The sequence below is a fragment of the Hesperophylax consimilis genome, chromosome 26, assembly GCF_061612785.1.
Source record: "Hesperophylax consimilis isolate HC1 chromosome 26, BYU_Hcon_1.0, whole genome shotgun sequence".
In the NCBI taxonomy this organism is placed as follows: domain Eukaryota; kingdom Metazoa; phylum Arthropoda; class Insecta; order Trichoptera; family Limnephilidae; genus Hesperophylax; species Hesperophylax consimilis.
Genome location: NC_142861.1, coordinates 3168063 through 3190720, shown reverse-complemented (window position 1 = coordinate 3190720; position 22658 = coordinate 3168063). Strand labels below are relative to the sequence as shown.

The 22658-nt window shown below is 37.3% G+C and overlaps 1 protein-coding gene across 1 annotated transcript; it reads left to right on the top strand.

The window, feature by feature from the left end:
* Positions 1-881: 881 nt before the first annotated feature.
* On the top strand, positions 882-21181 carry LOC149410990 (uncharacterized). The gene is made up of 6 exons (XM_089647544.1): positions 882-1211; positions 1306-1438; positions 1785-3060; positions 3513-3932; positions 11301-11619; positions 11857-21181. The coding sequence occupies exons 1-6, from the start codon at positions 1086-1088 to the stop codon at positions 14719-14721; spliced, it is 5139 nt and encodes a 1712-aa protein (XP_089503670.1). The 5' UTR covers positions 882-1085; the 3' UTR covers positions 14722-21181.
* The last annotated feature ends 1477 nt before the right edge of the window (positions 21182-22658 follow it).

Genomic DNA, 22658 nt, shown 5'->3' with positions numbered 1-22658 from the left:
CGATTATGAAAAGAGTGGGTGGTTTAATTATGAAAATACTTGAAACTGTAATTCTACGTATACGCTTGCGAACCGAAGCGCGAGCCGAATCACGAATTATGGGAAAAGAACCGTAGAAAAGCAACCGTAAGCGGCGTTTCGTGCCATTTGCGGTTACTTCGTTCTTTTCCTATAAGTCGCGGTTCAGCACAGCAGTTTGGCTTGCGTGTGCATTAGCATTAGCATTAGCGTTAGCATCAGCGTTGGTATTAAATAACTAACATCATAATTTTTTCTTCTTCGGAATAAACTGAAAAAATAATTTTTAATACTTTTAAAGCTTGACTATCAAGTTTAAAACACGATGTTACACAAAGTTACGATTTACGCATCTTGGTGTTCAACTGAACATAATTCGCTGCGGTACTAGCTTTAAAACAGTATGCTCAAAATATATCTGAGGGTCACTTCATAACACATGCAAAATTTTCCACTTATTGTGGTGGTAGTAGGAAACTTTCAAATATTGTCATGTTATTCGTAAACCAAGAATGTTTGTCTTACTTTTACAAACTAAAAATACTATCAAAGGCTTTCCAAATAACATTCCCAAAAATGAAAACATCTTTCCACATTGAGTATGGAGTTGAAAAAAAAGTTATTTTTTCTAGACTTACAAACACAAAAAAATTATCTTTAAAAAGTCCTTAGGTGCACTATTCTTAACAATTAATCGTAAATAAGTGCCTTCGAGGTGATTTTTTTTCAAAGAAAACGGCGCTATAGAAATCTTTCAATAATTATTATAATATATCGATATTTTTAGTAGAAGCCGATCTTGAGTGCCATCTTTATGGGGAGCAGAGGACCAATCAGCGTTCAGCCAATGGCTGAAAAGAAGAGTCGGGTAGTCGAGTAAAATGGCGAGGATTCTTTTCTGCCGATATTTGACAATTTTCTCCCGCTATATTTTGCATTAATTTTATTTTGAAATGCACAATTAATATTTAAAACCCATTGTTTATGACAATCGCTGTCAAAATAACATCTAGGAAGAGTATAATGTGTAATCTTTTATCGTTAAATAGGTCTTCAACGCAACAAAAATGTCTCTCGTCCTCAAGCTTAGTAAATGCCGCTTATGTCTCAAGCTCGGCGACTTTTACTCAATATTTGCTGTCGATAATTCAATTCAACTATCAAAAATGGCCATGGCTTGTTCCGAAATAAAGGTAAGGACTGTGCGACGCGAACTTAAAGAAATATCAGACAAAACTTCGTACTTTGCTTGCTAAGTGGTTTTTTTTAATCCTGTTTCGATTTTAGATTTACGAAGGCGACGGTTTACCTGAAAAGGTCTGTGGAGAATGCATCGAGAAGCTGAGCTCTGCTTACATTTTTAAACAACAATGCGAGCGTTCAGACGCCGAACTCCGTAAATCCCTACAAAATACATCAGGTACATTAATTTGTTTTTATTTACATGCTGGAATGATGTGTCAACAATTTAAATAACAAAACAACACTTCTTCTGCAAGAAAATATTTCTACATTGTTGCAGTACAGGAATATCATATGCTGCCACTTTGACATATGATTTTTTGGCTTTTTACTGTTTATTATATTTGTTTTTTCTGACTGAGAACTAAATATTGATATTTTCTACATGTAAAAAAAAAGTCATACCAATTAATTCAATTTTAAGTAGTTGAGTGCAATGTATAATGTGGACACTTTGTCTAGCGACGGGAACACGTCGCTTTAACTGTACACAGCCTAGTTTTATTTGTGAATTTTAATTACAGGCGGTGCTGAAATATTGTCATTCGGACGAAGAAACTCTGACTCGGGCTTCTCCAACCGCACCGATGTCTCCACTTCCAAGAGGGAGATGCACGCAACGAGGTCCAAGAGTAAAAAGAGCAATGGACCCTCACCGGAGAGAGCCGCATATCCCAATGCGGGAGGACTCCTCGAGGAGAGTTACAGTATCGATGTTCGAGACCAATTATACGAAGGGGCATCCTCCACCCCCGTACCTTATAACAAACACCTTGGCAAAAATACTTCCGACTCGGGAAGCAATAGTCCAATCATCACAGATCAGACCCGCTTTGAATGCAAGAAATGTAACAAAACCTTCCTTAACATCAAAACACAGAGAGCACACATGAAAAACATACACACAACCTCTGACGAAGAAGAAGAAGAAGACGAAGAGGAGGAAGTTGAAGAAATTATCCCAGATGTAAAGACAACAAATCACGGAGAAACTTCGCAAGACAACAACTCTTCAATAACCAGAGATCAATCAGACTGCCACCTCTGCGGGAAACAGTTTAAATTCAACATCATGCTCAACCGGCATCGTCTTACTTGCCAGGGACCACCGGTCGTACCTCCTCCGGAACCCATCAAAGTGGAGGCTAAGAAAAGGTTCTCAGCCAGCTCTCTAGTCCCCGTATCGTGTTTAAAGTGCCCCGTGTGCGGAAAGGTGTTCAAAAAGCGCCTGTACGTCATGCGCCATCTCACGCGCTCAGTCTGCGGAGAGATCGCCAAAGAATTCCCAGAAGACAAACCGGCGAAGGTGAAAGATGAAAAAATCACATCAAAAGCGGCAAAATCGGCATTTGTATCGGAGTGTTCGATATGCACAGCGCGTTTCTCTTCACACACCTCCATGTTCAAACACTTTCAGCTCTGTATCCGACGTAGAGGCGGGGGTCCCATCAAATGCGTGACTTGCAAGACTACATACGCGCACAAGTCCGGCTTGTATCGGCACATCAAGAAGATGCATTACCCGGACGAAATGGCGGGCAAGGCGAAGAAACGTCCCGCTGGAATGGATTTAGTCGCTCCGAAAGATGAGCCTCTCTCGGAGGCTGATGATAAAACAGAGGATGAAGGGGGGTCGCTGAAGTGCCGTGAGTGTGATAAGACCTTCTCCGACCAGATGCAGCTCGTGATGCACTTGGCAGCGCACATGGCCAACATTAACGAGCCCAAGGGATCTCTCAAAACGAAGTTAGGTTTCGACGGGACAGACTATGAGTGTCTAGAGTGCAGCAAGAAATTCAAGTGAGTTGTATTTTTGGTAATGTTTTAGAGTAGCTGGAATGAAAATGAAAAACACTTCGATTTACTTAATTACACCCGGGGCGATGATAAGAGATGCATTAAAGTTCAATTTTTTGTGAAGTTCAGTTTCGTCCATTTTTGTATTAAGTGTGTTATCAGCTATTCTATGTTTGTTCTAAATTTAAAATAAGATTTATGACGGGTTGTTGCACAGAATTTTAACAGTTCATCAAATTTCAAAGTTAATATTCAAGTTCTGTTATTATCCAAGTACTGTTAAACAACCCACCCATGATAAAATAACAAATCTTGATTTTTAATTTTGAGATTTGATGGATTCTTCAAAACCCATCCGTAAAGAATTTTTGAGCTAGACATTAATTTAATTATGTGGTGGATTGGATGCTTAGACATAAAATAAATAGATTTTGATGATAAATTTAATTTTCCAGATACAAGGGTAACCTGAGGGTTCATTTGAAACAGCACCACAACTACTCCATTGACATCATCCATCGGCTGGAGGAGTCTCTCAGCGAATTCAAATGTGACATGTGCGATAAGGCGTTCCAGTTCGAGAAGTCGCTGACCTACCACAAGAACAGCAAGCACAACAAACTGACGGCGCTGGCCAGTCCGCAGCCCATCCAGTCCGTGGTGGTCCCCATCATCCCCGATCCCAATCTGACCTGCACCGACGTGATAGTATTCACCAAGTGCCCGGCGCGCTGCCTCCACTGTAACGTCATGCTTAACAACCTGATGGAGACCAAGAAACATAATCGCCTGCACATGGACGCCAATGTGAAGCCCAAGAATGAATACACGTGTCCGGCGTGTGAGGTCAAGTTTACAAATACCAAGTATTTCAGGTAACTATTTATACATATATTAATTTATCATGAGACTTCCAATGGCTTCTGTCTAAGGCTGCAGTGTAAACCTTCACACCATCCAGTCACCTTAATGCCTCCCAACACTCCTTGTTCTGCAGGCTTAGAGACGTCTTTAACGTCAGAGCAGAAGATCCTCAGAACATCAAAAATACGGGGAACTGCCCGAAAATTACCTTGAAACTATAATTTATCGTTTTCCGTTTACCAGGGCCTCGATTCTCGACAAAGTCATTCCACTCAAACGAGTGGTTCGACCCACTCGTCGTTCGTATGGAATGACTATTGTCGTATGTAATTATGTACCTTGGACGAAACTCCAGAATAAGATTGTCGACCATGTATGTACTTTCGACGGCGATTGTGAGTGATACCCATCGATACCCAGATAGTTTATTTATGTATTTATTAATAGCCTTTTATTAAAGGGCTTTTGCTTTCATATATGAATCTGCCTCAGTGACAATCTTTTGTATTTGTCAAGTGATAAATTGAAGATGTCCACCGACTTGGTGTAATTATTTCCCTCCATTAGTATTCTGGGCAATGAGGAATACATATGGTAGTTAGTCCCAGAATTTCTGCACTGAAATAAATCCCGACTTCTTGTATTACGTAGTGGAATCCGAAAGCTCATCAATGCAAGCAATTCTGGACTATCAAATGCGTCATTTAGAATTTTATATAGAAATACCAAGTCGAAGAAAATTCTTCTGTCCAACAATTTAAGCGGTGGTTATATGCCAGCGGATTTTCTCAAACTGTCAAAATGTCTTCATTTTTTTGTCGCTAGAGGGCGGTAATTGCACATTAATGAACTTGTGAAAATACAACATCAAATGTGCGTTCGTCGTGTCGCACAGCAATGAACATACGCAATCGGAAATATTAAGTAAAACAAACAACTTAGTAACACGGTATGACTTATTTGCAGAACCTACTATTTTGGTAAAGTATTTAATTTGACATTTTTTTAAAATGTTTTATCATTCACTTGCTGTTGTCAAATCTAATTAGATTTGAAAGGTTTTTGGCTTTACTTTTTAATGCATTTGAGGAAAATTTCCGATACAAAGAAAGTTTGTTTTACACGGTGTTCGGAAACTCGTGGTATAAACGGTATAAAGTCAATTTTGGGTGGAGCTTTCGTTTTCTAGAAAATCGTGGTGGATTTTATTGGAAAATTTCAAAATTTTATATTTGGTAGAATATCTATACATATTAATAATATTGACCTTGAGAAATAAAAGAAAGTTTATTTTTTTATTTATATATTTGTTAAATTATTCTGTGTTATTTAGTACAACAAAACAATAATCTTTTTTCATTCATTTGTTACTTGAAGCATACCTTGTTTGGAGTATTTTTTCCGGCTGACATGGATAAATCATGTATTGATCTACAAAGAGAAAAATAATATTATTATTTGGAACTTTGCAACACAACACATGGATAGAATATCTTTGATTTGACAATGTGTGAATGGTTACATGCTTATTAGTCCAGTCAGTGGGGAGTTTTACCTTGCAAAAGGTTAGGTAGTAGCGATTTTGATATATGTTGTTAAGATTGGGACTCTAAGGAAAAAAAAAAGTTTTCGACCTTGGGAGGGTCGAGCTCGACCCGCCATCTTGGATTGAAGGTGCCAAAATTTGTTTTTTTCAAAATAATTGTGAAGTGGTCGTTTTTACAACCAAATTGATGAAATCAAACTTAAAGACAACTAAATTACCTACATTTTTTGTGAAAAGTTTTTTTTTGTAAGTCCAATAGGTAACGAGTTACAGTGGCGGAAATGTGAATATTTTTCTAAAAAATGATGATATTCCCAACTTTGTAATTTTTTCGGGTTATTCATTACATAATTATAATAATTTTGTTAACTCATTTCCACACCACCATGAGGTAGAGAACATGGCGCATTTTTTTATTGTTGTATCCCCAGTAGGTCTACTCCACAGATATACCAGCGATGGTAGATTTCGAAATTATGTTACATTACTATGAATTATGTTACTATAAATTATGTTACTTAATAACAGTCTTCGTCATCAATGTCATCATCTAACTCATTGCCTGTGATACTGAGATTCTGGGCTTCCATTGACAAAATCTCTTCTTCGTCCTCGACATCGATGTGAACCTCTGGCGAATTTCGGCATGTTTGACCATTACAGCACCCACATACAATAGAACACTTCAATCCAGCTTTCCTGCAGCTACATGCAACGCCGCATCCTTTTTTACAATTGCATGAAATAAATTTTAATAAAGTCTCGGGTGCTGGTTTCCTTGTCATTCTTACTGGAACAAGCCCGTTGGTGTCAGGTTTCCAGCCCCAGTTTTCTGGATTTTTTTGGATTCCATACCATTTTTGGACTTGATGGTACGTTCTAAATGCATGGTACTGTGCAGCGTCGTTCGTTGGTGGCAAAGAGGCAAGATTGAATTTGCTTTTTGTTGTCGACTTTGCGAAACGTTTGTAGCGGACTTCTTCCAAGGTTTCCTTATCCATGTCACCCCCGTACAAAGCAACAAGAAAGCGTTTTCCTGCAACTGCTATGTCTTTTGGTGTTGCATCATGTTGTTTGAAGATTCCTATCATGGCATTGAGTCTTGTGTCGTTTTGCACAAGCGAACAACATTTTGTTTTTCCTTGGTTAAAGAAGGACGATGTTGTATCATAGCCGCTAAAGGCATGGAGAAACAGAATATTCTCATCCGCCTCTTTGTATTTCACACTATTCGCGGAATACAGTCTTTCAAAAGTTTTGCCTCTCCCGGGTTTGCGAAGATATATACTACTTTTGGGTGGTGCTAATGCTGTCAGCAGAACTAGGAGATCAACGTCTTCGCCAATAATGAAAACAGCATCGTACGATGAACACAAGGAAATTGCAGTATTGACAATCAACTCATCAGCATCTTCTTCAGCCTGCTTAACTGTAAAATCATCCTGTATAAATTGCTTTGTAGGCATCGAAATCAGACGGACTATGTTATTTTCATTGGCTAAAAATCGTTCTTGTGAAACTTGAACTGGCATTGTTTCATTGAAAAGAACATCTGCAGACATGTGCTTCTTCAATCGGCGAAGTCTTTCTGCGGTTATCGTATTTTTTCACCATCATCAAGCGGATATCCATCGAAAACAATGACTGCATGTGATCCATAGTGATTTCTTACATAGTGAACGTACTTCTCGCAAATTGACCCAAAATAATCATTCCGATTCCATAGTTCCATATTCCATAATCTTTATGTAAAAGATATCCTCCATCCACAACATTAATTTTGCTACCTTCAAGTTGCACGCCTTCTGGAAGTTGTTCGAAAACACCATAAAATGATGATTTCGTACCTTTGCGCATTCCTTCTTCAGTGAAAAGCGACAAAGGAAATGGGGCGAGTTCGAATTTAAGGAAATCCTTCAATTCTTCGTCGGATTTCTTCACAATACACATTCTCTGGAACAACATTAGCGGGTTGATGGAAATAGTTGTTTCACCGACCTTGATGCTGCTGTTGACTGCTACTAATGGAATAACTTTGTCTTTACGTTTAAATTTTATATATTCAAAAATTTCAGACGTGGTAACCATGTTCGACATCCTCTCGGTACCTATTTCTCTGGATAAATGACAATTAATCTTTTCATCCCCGACAATTCCAGTACTGATAGAAAGAAGTTAATTGATTTCGGGGAAGGGACAATGCTGAGAAAACCAATCCAACAGCTTTTTCAAGTCTTGATCGTCTCGAGTGATACGGGGAGTGACCGAGCATCCAGGCAACGTCCTGTAACCAGGACTCAATCAGTGTTGCCAAGTCAGCTGTAGACTAGGATCCCACTATAACAAATCAACGTCATCGAGCACACGGATGATGCTATATAAGTATATTGTAACGTAGAAATACGTTAAAATGATATTGTGTAATATGTTCGTACAAAATTTATCAAGAAAACTGGAGTTTTACAATTTTTTGTCAAAATTTTCTTCTTTCAACCGCTGTAACTCGTTACTTATTAGACTTTAAAAAAAAACTTTACACAAAAAATGTAGGTAATTTAGTTGTCTTTAAGTTTGCCCTTAACAAATTGGTTGTAAAATCAACCACTTCATAATTATTTTGAAAAAACCAAATTTTGGCACCTTCAATCCAAGATGGCGGATCGAGCTCGACCCCCCCAAGGTCGAAAACTTTTTTTTTTCTTTAGAGTCCCAATCTTAACAACATATGTGAAAATCGCTACTACCTAACCTTTTGCAAGGTGGAGCCCTTTTTTATCCCCCACTGACTGGACTATATACGCAGAAAGGCGATATTATTGTTAATTTCCTTAAAAAGTTTTTTTTGTCTGTTTAATCTAAAGATAAAAAAAAAGGTAATAAACTTGTTTACTCCTTATATTAATACCGCTTACCATGTAAGGACGGAACAGTGAAAAACTTGACTTGTTATCAACCAACCGTCCGGCGTGAGATGGTAATTTTTGGTTTTATTACCAAACACGCCATATGAAAAAACACTTTCACTCTCACAAGTTAGTCAGAGCGCGTAAAGACAATGAATTCTCACACACACTTGCAAAAAGAGGCACCAGTCAACAATCATGACGTTCGTGCTATTCGTTCGGAACAGGAACGCACATTGAATGTTGTATTTTAAGCGTTTCAAAGAATATGACAGTTGAAAATATGCAATGCGACAAATTTACATGAAAAAAGAGAATTTGTGGGTACTTACTGTTTTTGTAGCTTCCTTAGATTATTGCAATGCTTCAAGTGAGTCGGTATTCTACTTTTAGACCCATTAATGAAACATTTGATGGCATTTTCGAAATATATACGCCGTCAAACACGGAGCTTGTAGTTTCACCACCGTCAACGGGGGCTTCTCTCCCGGAATAAGTAAAAAACTGAAATGTGTTGAAAATTTGGTGCAAGATGAAGTATTTATTTAATTGTTAATATCCACAGAATTCATAACGATAATAAGAGGCCGTACTTCTACAGATGTGTGTATTATACAGGGTGTCCGGGGGTAAAGTGCAGTAACTTCGTGGGGGGATTCTACATGATCGTAGGAGTAAAAAAGATAAATAACTTTTTCCGAAATTCCAATTTTTTCTTTTTCATACAAAAAGACATACCTGCTAAAAAGCCATAGTGTAGGTGCAAACTTACCCGATAAATTCGCAAGTGTGAACGTGGCAACGTTGCATATTGTGAGTGGCGCGTATCCATAGAAACCGCATGTGAATTGTAAACAATAACAACACAGAGTTCGCCGTATGTTTTGATATTTTACCAAATTCAAAAAGAGAACTGCACTAAAATCACGTTACACTTTTTATTATAAAAAATATTAATAACTCATTGAACACTTAACTAATTTCATCGCTTTTTACTAATTTAAAATATTTTCAAAATGTCCACCTTCTGCTTGTAGGCAAGTATGTAAACGTACAGTAATATTATTTATAATTCGTACATTGTGGCGTATTTCATCTGCGGCTTCGTGAATACGTAACCGGAGATCTTCGACGTTATTTACTTCTTTGGCGTAAACTCGATAAAACTCGATGTTTAAGGAAAACACGCAACGAATAAAGATGTACTTTTTAGTAAGACTTAAACACTAGATAAAGACACTAAATTAACAAGTTTTTATTTAAATGAGACTTTTAACACTAGATAAATTAAAATTTCAAAGTTGTTTACTCCGCGCGTCAAATTATGTGACATTCAAAGCACAGACGTTTGCTTACTGAATTACAATAGCGGGGGGTGCAGGAAGGGGCGCGGGATGTAGATTTGGCAACGACGAAAAAAATAATGCCGTCTAGGCACGTCGGAGAAATTTTTCGTTATTAGCTTAAAAGTACATCTAAAAGTTGGAATTTCAGAAAAAGTTATTTATCTTTTTTACTCCTACGATCACGTAGAATCACCTCCCGAAGTTACTGCACTTTACCACCGGACACCCTGTATACATATTTTAAATTAAAAATATTGTGTAAAATCATTATTAATGCGGTAATCATAGATCTAAGTTTTAAAAGTGGGTTGTATGGCGTAACAATGTTTTTATTTTTTATGGTGGAATGCCTCCATCAACTACAAAAAAAAATAAGCAGATTGTAAAATAATAGTCCATTATTTGGTAACAAAAATATGAAGTCTGAGAATGACATACGAAAGGTAGTATTAAGGCGATGCACTACGTCGTGTAATGTTTTAAATTGAGCCGCTATCAATAACAACCCTTTAGGTAGATGGCGATATAAATTCCCGCTTAACACCATCCGCCTGTTTTGATTTATGCAAGAAAAAAACATAGCCAAAAAGTGCCTTTTATTTTATTTTGTGGATGTTCAGGCATAAATATTTTTTTTTTTTTTCGATCATTTTATAAATAACTTAATTTGCCACATTATACAATAAAATCATAACCGAAAATGGGTTCGTAAGTAGGAGATTTATAACTTTAAAGCAGTTTTCATAGGCCTTTACATTATTTTTTTCTGGGCTTATAGAAAGACTTATCTAAAAAGTACTCGATTATTTCAAAGGCCAAGTTGTATTCTACTCGCAGTATTTAATTAAAGCATCTGAAACATTTATAGGCGACCAAATTTTCAAACCAAAAACACATGATTTTGCATTACTACGTATGGCATCGCCTTAAGCCGTTTTCCAGCAAATCACCATTCTGCCTTATAACCCACTCTTAGGCATATTCATTTAATTTAAAAGAGAGTTATTTACTATTCATAATTATTTCATGTTCATATTGTAAGACGTTTCCTTCGAAATAATGACCGTGATGCTCCCTCCTTTTGAAAATTTTATTATTTTCATTTTTCGAATTGTCGAATGAAAATGAATTTTGACATGCACAGATAAAACAGTGCTTCTAAACAGTCAGAGAGGCTGGCTATACATTCATGAAATAAAAAGTAGAATCTACAATGTTATTAGCGCAAGCGATTCTGATTTTGTCCTCTTCACAGTTTTCAAAGCATAAAGGTTAAAATCCCACTGCAAAATATTCCAGCACAGATGAGATTAGAGCGCTCACCGGTGTTAAATAGAAGTCTCTTTGGTTGTCGGCTACCTTCCATTCTTGTAATGTGTTCTGCCCAGCGAAGCCGTCCCAGTTTTATAAATCTAGATAAAATGATGAACTCCAAATAACTAACCCGTAAAGACTAATGCTTAATGAGGTTGTAGTTGAGATGATTCACTATTTGATCTGAAAAAACCCTACTTTTTTTACGTTCTTTATTCGATTGCACACAATTAATTTTGAACACTTGTTTTAAAATTATATTTTCAACAGCATTCACATTGCCGAGCACAACGCCAGCACCAACGCAGATTCGCAGCAAGCTTCTGACGGCGAAATAAATGTGATGGATTTTTGTGAGTCCGTCGTGGCGAACATAAAGCAGGAAGGGGGGGGCGGCCACGGCGGATCTACCCTAGGGGTGGGGGGGCAGCAGCTCGTTGTGGCGCTCGGGGGCTTCACTTGCACCCTCTGCAGCAAGAGGCTGGCCTCCGTGGAGCAGTACGAGAGCCACATGGCGTGGCACAGCAAGCGCTCAAGTGCGCAAAAGGAGCAAACACCCAAAGTGATTGTGTGCCCCGTCTGCTCGGAGGTGAGTAACGAGGCAACCCTCTACCATTCCACCCAGCATTTCATTTTATTTCCATATATTCTCTTAGCTCAAGTGTCAAAGGAAACTTCTGAAATTCCACTCACCATTTCATGTCACTTATGTATGTACACGGTATCCAGAAACTCACTCAAGCGGGAAACTGGTAATTCTACATCGATCCACTTAAATCAAACTGCTGTTATGTATTATGTACGTTTGATTGTTTTTGTTTTTCAGTCGTTCCGCTTCGACAGTCACCTGCGTGACCACATGCGGCAGCACGCACTGGCGGCCGTGGAGGACCCCACGCTGCTCAACTGTAAGATCTGCCCACGCACCACTAAGAACCTGCGCGGGTACATCGCGCACATGAACTGGCACAGTTCTGCCTCCAACTTCCGCTGCCCCATCTGCCTCAAGCAGTTCTCTCAGAGGGGGCACCTTACCACCCACTACCGCACCCACGTCAAGAAGAATGAGACGAGACTCAACGACGTCTTCGACCACCAGTCCGGCAAGGTGACAGACTTCCAGTGCCATGTCTGTAAGAAGTACATGCCCACGCTGGTCTCGCTGACCTTCCACGTGCGCTGGCACAGCTCCACGGCTGGACGTGCGGCCATGCGCTACGAATGCAGCAAGTGCAACATCGCGTTCACTAACAAAACGCGTCACATCATGCACATGCGAATTCACGCCGATAGCAACTCCCCCTACAAATGTCACATCTGTGGCAGAGGTTGCAAATCGCCCGCACATCTGACTTCGCACATCAAATCGCACTCGTTTGTCAATCGACTGAAGAAAAATGCTATGTCTGTTCTCTGCCCAGTTTGTGATCAGGTTTACCCGAATCAGTTGAAGTTGCAACGGCACATTCGGCGATCGCATCCAGAGTCCAAGATGGTCAAAAAGAATGATCCCGGAGCCGAGGATCTTCCCATTATTCGCCACATCTGTCGGATCTGCGGAAAGGAGTTCCACACGGAGCACAAGTTGAAAATGCACACCCGAAGGCATAACATGAAGCCTAACTTCTATATCTGCAGCATTTGTGACAAGCGGACCCTCTCTCTCAAGGTGCACAACCTTCACATCAAGGGCCACCTTAACGAGAAATTTAAGGATTGCCCTATTAAGTGTAACTATTGCGAGGAAAGGTTTGTACGCAGAAAAGAACTCCACGTGCACGTTTACAAGGTTCACGATATTCTGGAAAATTACATATCCAAAGTTGACAACAAGAGGAATGTTACTGAGCTCAAGGAATATCAGTGTCACGTTTGTTTCAAGATTTTGGCTCACGAGAGCACTTACCTGAGGCACTTGGACTATCACAATTCCATGCGATGCAACTATTGCTTCAAGTACTTTACCAATAAAACTTTTGCCCAAGCTCATACGATGTACGACTGCGACAGGAAGAAGATGCTCGGAGGAAACGATACATTCGATAAGAAGTTAAAGTGTCCCGTGTGCTACAAGGCATTTGCTGTGTCTGTCAAGCTACATTGCCACATGAAGGTGCAGCACAATTTGCAGCCCACCGAGTCCCGCCTGGAGCAGGACCGCGCCACTGTTTGCGACTTCTGCTTCGTCACGCAGCCCAGCGAGAAGCAGATGCTGCGTCACCGCTCTGTACACCTCCGCTTCAACACCTACTACGGCTGCCACTTCTGCCCCAAAAAGTTCTGCACCATGCCTCTGTTCTTCCGACACAAGAAGACTCACCTCTACCGACACTACACGGAAAACCCCCTCCAGTGCGAGGATTGTCCCGAGACGTTTGTGTATTTCCAAGACTACTCCACCCATCTGCAAGACGTACACGGCAAGGAAGTTAACTGGGTCATCATGCCCAAACCTTCCCCTGTTCAAGAATGTCCCATATGCAAGAAGCGCTTCAGCCATCTGCACAACCACCTCATGTACCATGAGAAGTTCAAGTGCAAGCGCTGCTCTGAGTACTTCCTCTCTGACACAGCCTTCGCCGCCCATCCCTGTCCCGAGGACGATCTCGCGGACCAAGAAGAAGAGACTACCATGACAGGAGTGCCGCTGGCTCTGACTTTCACCAAGCAAGCCAATCGGATTTTAGAACCGTACGAAGAGTGTGACTTTTGCTTCAAGCCGTACACGGTGAATTATACGAAAGGTAAGCATTTTACAACTCACAGGAAGATGGTCAGCTTCGGCTGCCGGTATTGCAACAAGACCTTCACTTCCCACGCGCTCTTCAAACTCCACGCTCCCTCGCACCGGCTGAGGCATTACAAGTCGAACCCCCTGCTTTGCAAGCACTGTGGAGAAAAATTCATCAAGTTTGGCCTGTACATACGTCACTTGAAGGATGTTCACGACGACAAGGAGAGTATGATCCTCCGACCCTCTTACCCGCCCGAGGAATGCAAAGTCTGCAAGAAGACGTTTGAGTGCATCCACCACCATTACCGCTTCCACTCGCAGTTCAGGTGTACCTCGTGCCTTAAGTACATAGTCTCGGAGAAACTGTTCAAGGCTCACATTTGCGGAAATGAGGAAGAGGACCAGACCAAGATATTTGAGTATGATGGAGACATTCAACCCTTGTCCGTTGGGATGTTTGATTATGACACCTTGAGACACCGCTCAATCTACACGAACCCCGCTGACGCATCGTCCGACCAATCCAAAGACTTCTCTCTTGAAGATATCGACATCACTCCCACGGAACTAGATAGTTCCGCATTAAACAGCGTCGATCTGACAAACATGTCATATTCCCCAGACATTACAGATTCTAATCAAGACATGATTGTCTCTATACCTGACCAAGTTTTGTTCGGCAATTATACGCCGAGTAATTCTAACGCATCATTTGAAAACTTTACTCCCGTCATTTCGTCCACCGTTTCGCTGTCATCGAATCCCGCCATTATTACCCCCGAAGAAGAACTGAACGAGAGCAAAGAAGAGGAAGAAGACATTGTCCTGGAACTGGACACGGAGGACAGCGACGAGGACGAAGGAAAAGAATCTACTGAAGAATTAATCAAAATCGTTGACGATTTGGAAAGCAGTTTTACGTTACCAAGTGAGGATGCTAGCCAGGAAAAGGAATAATTAACTTTGTAACTTTTATGTACGATATTGCGTTTTTTGAAGATTTGTTTGTAATGCAGAAAACATTGTCTCGATAGCCATGAACTAATTTTGTATCTAACAAGGCCTGAACATTTTGCAGTGCGAATCGCTTAGTGACAGTTTAGTATTTAACTAGCGTTTATTTATTTATCACAAGTTTTAGTTTGAAATTGGTGTATATGAAGTTTAAATGGAATCTAACTATGGACTCTATGGATCTTAAATACATTTATTTTGATGTTTTTTTTTTATGTTCTCTTAGCCTGTTTTATAAAGGTATTGTTTTTGGGTAGGATCCTGCCTAGTCAAAATGTCAGCATTGAAATCTCGTTCAGAGAAGAGTTCGATACCTAGGCTGCCACTAAATACTAGAATCGACAATGAATATTTGTTGGAGTAACGAGTAATCCACTTCAGTGCTCAAGTTTTCCAATATTCTCAACAACATTATGAAATTTGGCAAAGTTTTTCGAAGGGCTGAAACAGTAATAACTTAACTTTTGATTGCATTTTTTTTTGTTGGTTTAGGAACTGCCTCGTGCGCAAGGAGCCCATTGTGTGGACAGGGCTATATTGAAATATGTACAGTAGAATCAATGTAACCCCTAAGGCGTATTCTGTCAAGAGTATTTCCGCTTTGCAATGAAATCCAAACAAATGGAATATTTCTGAATGTATCCGAAAACTAAAATATGTTTTAAAAAAAAAAATTATTATTAGAAATGAACACATAATTTTTGAAATATTAACAAACTAAAGTTACTGATAATGAAAAAAGGTAAAAACACACATATTTTATTAGACAAATGTATTGTAGACATTATTGCCACCTCCTTTTTTATCGTTACATGTAAAAATAATTCATAATTTTTTTTGCAAATGGCGGTTGCAAATTTTGGTTTCATAGAGGTCTACATTTAAATTTTTCTGTGGTTAACTTTTAGATTTGAATATTAAGCGTGGTGTTTTCTCTTTCTAACAACGTTTAGATTATATTACTCACCATGAGAGTAAGGAAGACACAAGGATTTCTATGAGACCGTATGAGTTGTTCCCAAAAGTGAATTAGCTTGAGGGATTAAAGAGATTCTTGATTGTGCAGTGGTGTACTGTATCATAGGACTACTGCGGGGTAAAAGGGGACTGCGGTAATATGTTCCAAACTGCTATATAGAATATGATACAGAAGCCTGTACATAAACATTTTAATTTCTTACCTACACTGTTCCTAATTTTTGATTTATACCGTGTGAATAATAACCATCATTTGGGCGATAGCCATCTCACTCTGCTGGTCTTAAAAGACACAAGCACCTAAAACTTTGTAAAAATAATTAATGTTGAAGAATTTTGATTTGGTGAAACGATTACTACCCAAAAATATGTATGTATTCATTTTTTATGTATATATTGAGTCCGATCATCGCTGAAATTTAAACAAAACCTAAAATGGATTTATGCATAAATTTTGAAAAAAAATTGGCAATTTATGAACTCGACCGCCGCCATCTTTATTAATATAAGCCATGCTAAAGATACCTGTTTTCGGACTTGGTTGACTTGGCTTTTTGGACGCACTGGGTTTAGCAAATTTTATTTCTGCTAAACCCAGTGCAAGAAGTCTAAAAACAAAATGTCAGTGCAGTTTCTACAGCATTTCCTATATTAATAAAGATGGCGGTGATTGAACTGACGCGAATTTTTTGATAAATAAAAATTAAGTATTAGATTTTTACATTCCCACAACAAGCGAACAAAATCACAATTAGTCACAAAAAAAAACTTTGGATAATTTTTTTACAAACCATAATATTAAATGAGTTTAATTTTTGGATTGGTAGTCAATGTTTTAATTGATTGCATTTAACTCTAATTTCTATGTGTAAAGTTAGTTTGGCTTCTAGACATGTATTTTATAATAATATTATGGGTTTGTTTAGCTATTAAGGGGAGATACTAATTGATAATTAGTTAATTAATATAACTTTGTTTTTCATCAAATTGACTAGGAATGTACTCATAACAACTACATAATTATAAGAGTTCACTGCAAATCAGTGTTATGGGATTTATAAAATTATATTTAAAGGTTAGGCAGCCTGATCTCATCCCCTGTATTGCCAATAACAGGAATTTCATAGAATTATGCAAATGTTTTTTTTTTTCAATTCATTTTCTCTGTTCTCATAATATTGTGTCAAAATTTACATCAAAATGGCATGTCATAACCGAATTATTAAAAAATTATGTTCATTTTTTTTTTTTAAATTTTTTGCAATTGGGATAACCAAAAAATGTGAAATTACTTTGCTCCATGTATCGCAATCAAAAATTAATTGTGTTGGTATTTTTTGTATTCTTATAAATATAGTCTTATAATGATAACACGCGTATCATTGGGGTATTTCAATGACCCCCATGGTGGGGTATCTCAGTTACCCCAATGTTGGGGTGTCTCCTTATTTTTAAATTGTTAACCTTCCCCTATACAAGTGACCCTCCCCATGATGGGGTATTTCAGTGACCCCCATGTGATGATGGGGTATCTCAGTAACCCCCATGGTAATTGAAGTTCTTACGACATGTCAAAAAAAACCTGTTTCCAGCGAGTTATAAAGAATAAGAACCTGAAAGTTTTTGAAAAAGCTATCTGGTCCAGGAGTTTCAACATCAGAATTAGGCATTAGGTACAATATTTACATAATGTTATGTATACATACGCGAGCCGAACTGAACCTCAACTTATGGGAAAAGAACTAAGCAACCACAAATGACACAAAATTCCGCTTGTTGTTTGTTCCTTTACCGTAATTCGAGGCTTGGTTCGCGTTTCGGTTTGCAAATGTACACGTACCATAAAATGAAAAAGCTTGAATCTAACTTAATCTAGCATAAAGTCTGTTTATTTTCCCATGAAAAAAAACTTTTGAAGTGTGGCATTATAAAATTTGTACAGCAAAAAACTGTCATTTTATATGTAACGTCATTTTCATCATGAGCTATGGAAACTTTGTATTATCTGGTTGGTATACTGGTGGCACAAATGCTTGATGTACACAAGTCAAAAAGCTGATAAAAATATGTGTTCCAATCACTGAATAAATAATACACACTAGAAATGTAGATTTGAGTGAAAAACCAATGTCGCCACTGACTCTATTGCACTCGTCTGACATTGTATATTGTTATCCCATTTGATTCACAATGACGATGAAGCACAGTTCTTTATTTGAAATTTAAGCAAACGCAGACTTTTGAATCACATTGCATTTCTTCATATTCTTCTTTCGTACGGTTCCAATCCAGTATTTGAAAAAAATATTTTATCAAACTGGGTTATAAAAAATGAACTGCCAAGAAGAGATGGAAACAAATGGAAGTGTGCTTTGGCCGTGTTAGTGTTCCCGAAATAAGCTCAATTTGACCTTACTTCTTGTGAAATTGAACAACATTTTCAAATATCGAAATTCTTTCTTGAAATATTCAATTACATTGACCTATCCGATGCCTAGAGTTGAAAGGTCTAATTCCCTATAATATTAATAATACGTCCAACTCCAGTAAAATATTGGCAATGTCGATAACTCTTTGTGCTTGTTGACTAACATTCCTTCCAATGGCGGCAAATTGAATTTATTTAGTACTTAGTGGCGGTGTTTTGCACTTTCTAATTTGACCAATATTGATTAAAAAATATGCAAAAATGTCCCAAAATGTAGATTCTGTGTCTGCAGTTTACTAATTAATAATTAAAAGTCATTTTTCAGGATGCCAAAAACGTTGACGCGTTAGTTGGTGAAATATAATATTAGTTTGTTGAATCCTAGCAAATAAAATGTTTTTGGTTACGTGAAAAGTGGATTATATATATATATATATATATATACCACCAAAAATGTAATTATACAAAATTTAAGGTTAATTCAGAAAAGGTGAGTTAGTTTTCCATGCGGGGCATTCTGTTCGTGTCAAAGTCACAAATCTTCGTCAATGTTGATGTACAAAATGTGTTTTAAAATATATTTTATTAAATATGCAGAAATATTTTGTAAAATTTCTCACAATTATTTTATTTTAATCTTTCTAAACCATCAAAGACAGAGTTGATAGCCGCTTTAATATATTTTTTTGTATGATCAAAAAAGCAGTAAGGTCTCGTATGTAGATTACTAAGGTAAAATAAAGAATATATTTCACATAAAATCCATTCAAATGGATGAAAGAAAACTAAGGCGCACAACTCACGCCGCTGGGAGGCGCTAGTGTAGCATGTTGCCATCAGAATGTATGGGAAATATCAGAAGTTGGAGGTATTATTAATATTATAGGGTATTTTCTTATAGAAATTTGCGACATCTGTTGTCTTTCACATAGACACTTCTATCATTTCATATCATAACCGCTTTGTGAAGAAAATAATTCTTCATTTTAAATTAGAATTTTAAGAATTTCGGGGCCCATTAAAATAAATTGTTTTTCTAACCGAACAGAACAAATAAATAAATCAAAATTATTGTCACAAAATATTGCTACTTATTGTATAGTAGCAAAAATCTTTGATGTCCAAGTATTATTATCAAACATGTTTTGTATGAATGAAAATTTAAGGTGTTATTTCACCACCTCCGAGTAACTTTAGTGATTGGATTAACATGGCGGTAAAAACAGGAATTTAATTGTCAGGTAGGGTTATTCTGCGGTGGTAAAATAGATAATTTACAATAATTGAAGAATAATTTTCTTGTGGAATAATTTTTAATGTACTTTATGTAAATTTGAATGTATTATTATCCGTGAACAGAGAAAATGGTTGCAAAACTGTACAGACATTATTTAATCTGAAAGCGTCTGAAATCTCAGAATCGCAAACGTTTTTGGAAATGGTTTTCAAAATGCAGTGAAATCTTGATCAATCATATTGAGATTGAATACACTACTTTCATTAAGTCCCACCGTTTTCATTTTATACCAAACAATGGCTTTATAGATAATGAAAACAAGGGAGAAGAAGCATGCCAACTGTCGCCGATCTACAATCAAACTGCACGGGCTATGAAAGTTATGCGTTTGGTGTATACAAAGGTGGTCGCTGTGAGTAGATGCGATTTGCAGTATTACGGGTGAATGATGTTGGCGACACTTATGTGCATGGTTTCACGCTAATAATGGTTACCAGACCGTCTCCCTTGATTCTATTACTTATGGAAGACATCAATGAATAAATCAACTATGTACAAAATTGTTGACAGCCGTGTCGTAATTGTCTATATTTTCGATTTTACATTCATATTAAAATATATATGTATATTGACACACTTAACGCGTGTGAAACAATTGTCCCATTCGAGAAAATGGATTTTGTTTTTAATAGCATATCTTTGAAAATAACACATGTTTTAGTAATTTTTTTTACATACAACACCCCAAAACATAAAATTGTTTGAAATTAAAGCCTACTTTTGTAATACGATTTCATAAACTGAAGTTTAAGTCAGTGTTAAGCTATTTAGTGATGTTTTATGTGTAATAAATGTATGTATAATATTACAAAGTTTTCACACAAATCGTTACAAAAAAATAACAAAAACTTTTGCATCTCACATCGTTAAGCGTAAGGATGTGTATTACCTGTTCTACGGGTTTAATATAGCATCCTTTTGATAAAATATTCCTCCACACGAAAGTCAAGAAGTTGAAGATGAGAAAGACTTTTTTCACATTTTTAAATACATATAGTTGGAACCCTTATTGATATAAAATTATCACAAATTTCTCGCCATTCAAGTAGGACCGATGTAAAGGGTGGAACTAACCTTCCCTTAGCAAGTGTGTTAAGATTTTTTTTATTTAATCCATTTCTCTGGACTTTATAGTGTTTTTTGTTGATGGGATACATAAATATGTCTTTACAATAGCGTAAGGAACACGAATACTATTTAACAACTTTAATGTCAGCAATATACACTAAGGACGGGTTATTTCACAAAATTTTAACAATTCGTCAAAATTCAATGTTGATTTTCAAGTTTTATGAAAGTCCTATTCAAGTTCCGTTATTATATCATTATGGGCGACTTGCTTTACAGAACTGAAATAATAACAACACTTGAATGGAACTAAAAATTTACTTTCTGAATCAACCCGTCCTTAGAAAACTGTGTGTATTCAATTTCAATAATAATAATTTTTAGAATTGAACATTTTTCCATTGATGAGAATGCTTGGAGGAAAAACCAAAACTTCTTAAATTCTATTTTTGTTATTTTATCTTGTAATTTACTTTTCGTATTGTTTATTTCACAAATGATTGGTCAGCGATTTTACTGTACAATCATCCCAACAATAGAATATGTTTTCGTTCACCAGGCAGAATAATAAGTTATCATAAATTATAATTATAGTCAATGTTGGAAGATAAATGACATAATAAATATGCATTTTGCAGCATTGAAAATAACTTTTGTTTTATTTTTTATCACCACATCTCCCTTTTGTGAAAGCTATTTTGGGCACCTCTCATTTAAATACTGGTAAAACAGACTTGTTAAAATTCTTACTTGGTTGAGAAATGATACACATCTAAAAGCCGAAAATCCAAGCAATTTGACGGCCTCCGTGATCGAGCGGTAAGGCTCTCGTCTAGCAATCTGAAGATCGCGGGTTCAAATCCCGGCGTGTGCAAGTAAATTTTATTTGATAAATTTGTGTTAATTCACAAATTTATTCATTTCAAATAATTAAATATAGTATACTTGCGGCACATTCCAGAGTAGAGGATACTCTCCCTATCGACCTAGTGTAAGACACCATTGAGAATTGAAAAATTGATTGAAATGGATTTTGCCGTGTTTGATGACTAGATCTGAATAGCCAGGTACTCCCCCACCCTCACTACCTTCAGCCTCACAACATACCCTAATTGGGGATGACATAGTCTCACTGGCTCCAGACGGTTGAGAGCAGTTGGGACTCTTGTGCGGTATTCAGATAAAAAAGTAAAGGAAACTGAAATCATCATCCAATCACAGTTCAGAGTGATTGTACTTGAAGATCTGAAGTGTTTGATGAATCCAATACCAGAATTGCAGCAATGATAAAACTCAAAAGATTACTAAAAAAATGTTGAAATTATCTCTTTTAAATAATGCACTAATACTTGACCAGTAATTATAAAAAAATAATCACGTAATTAAGAATACTAATTTTGGTTGTTGATCTGTCTATCTGTAACTCCGATTCAATGAACTTGGATTTGCTTTGAATCAGTCAATAAAGTTTCGTAATTTTCAACAATGCTTGTTTGTAGAATTCAAACAAACGGTTAAGTACATAACTAATACATAGTATTTTTAACGGGTTTGTCGAGAATTCAGACTATCCTGTGATTTTTAACGGGTCTGCACAAGTTTGCAATATACATGAGTAATTTTGCTGAAATCCGATACATCAGTAAAAATGAAAAAGGTCGTAGTTTTTTGAAAAGTTATTAAGCAAATTGGGTTGGCAGAGGATGGACCGCAACATAAGTGTCTTAGCACGCATTCTTTGCTTCGCTCAAATTCACATATTATACTCTTGCGTTATTCTGATTCACGATTCTTGACATGACACGGCTCAAGTTATTTGATAGTACTATTCACTGTTGTGCAGTGACGGTTCTTCCCTTAGGTCAATTGGTGTTTGACCCCTAAAAATTATAAGACAATAATAATAATAAATTATCTGCATCAAAACAACTGGCCTTATTCTTAATTTATTTGAAATGTACAGCGAAACAGCTGCGAACGGCGGCAGCGAGCGACGAGCAGTGTCATCTGTTGTCTCTAATAGAAGCTTTCATTCACAAGTCCACACGATTCAGTGGGTCAACTTAAAGAATGTCCCCTTTGGCATCTTCTGTCCCTATGCGCGTCATG

Bases quoted from the DNA above. Each gene is read 5' to 3' on its own strand.
- LOC149410990 (XM_089647544.1), top strand. From the start codon at position 1,086: ATGTCTCTCGTCCTCAAGCTTAGTAAATGCCGCTTATGTCTCAAGCTC. The intron at 3,061-3,512 runs GTGAGTTGTATT...TTAATTTTCCAG, and splicing joins GAGTGCAGCAAGAAATTCAA to ATACAAGGGTAACCTGAGGG. The intron at 11,620-11,856 runs GTGAGTAACGAG...TTTGTTTTTCAG, and splicing joins TGTGCCCCGTCTGCTCGGAG to TCGTTCCGCTTCGACAGTCA.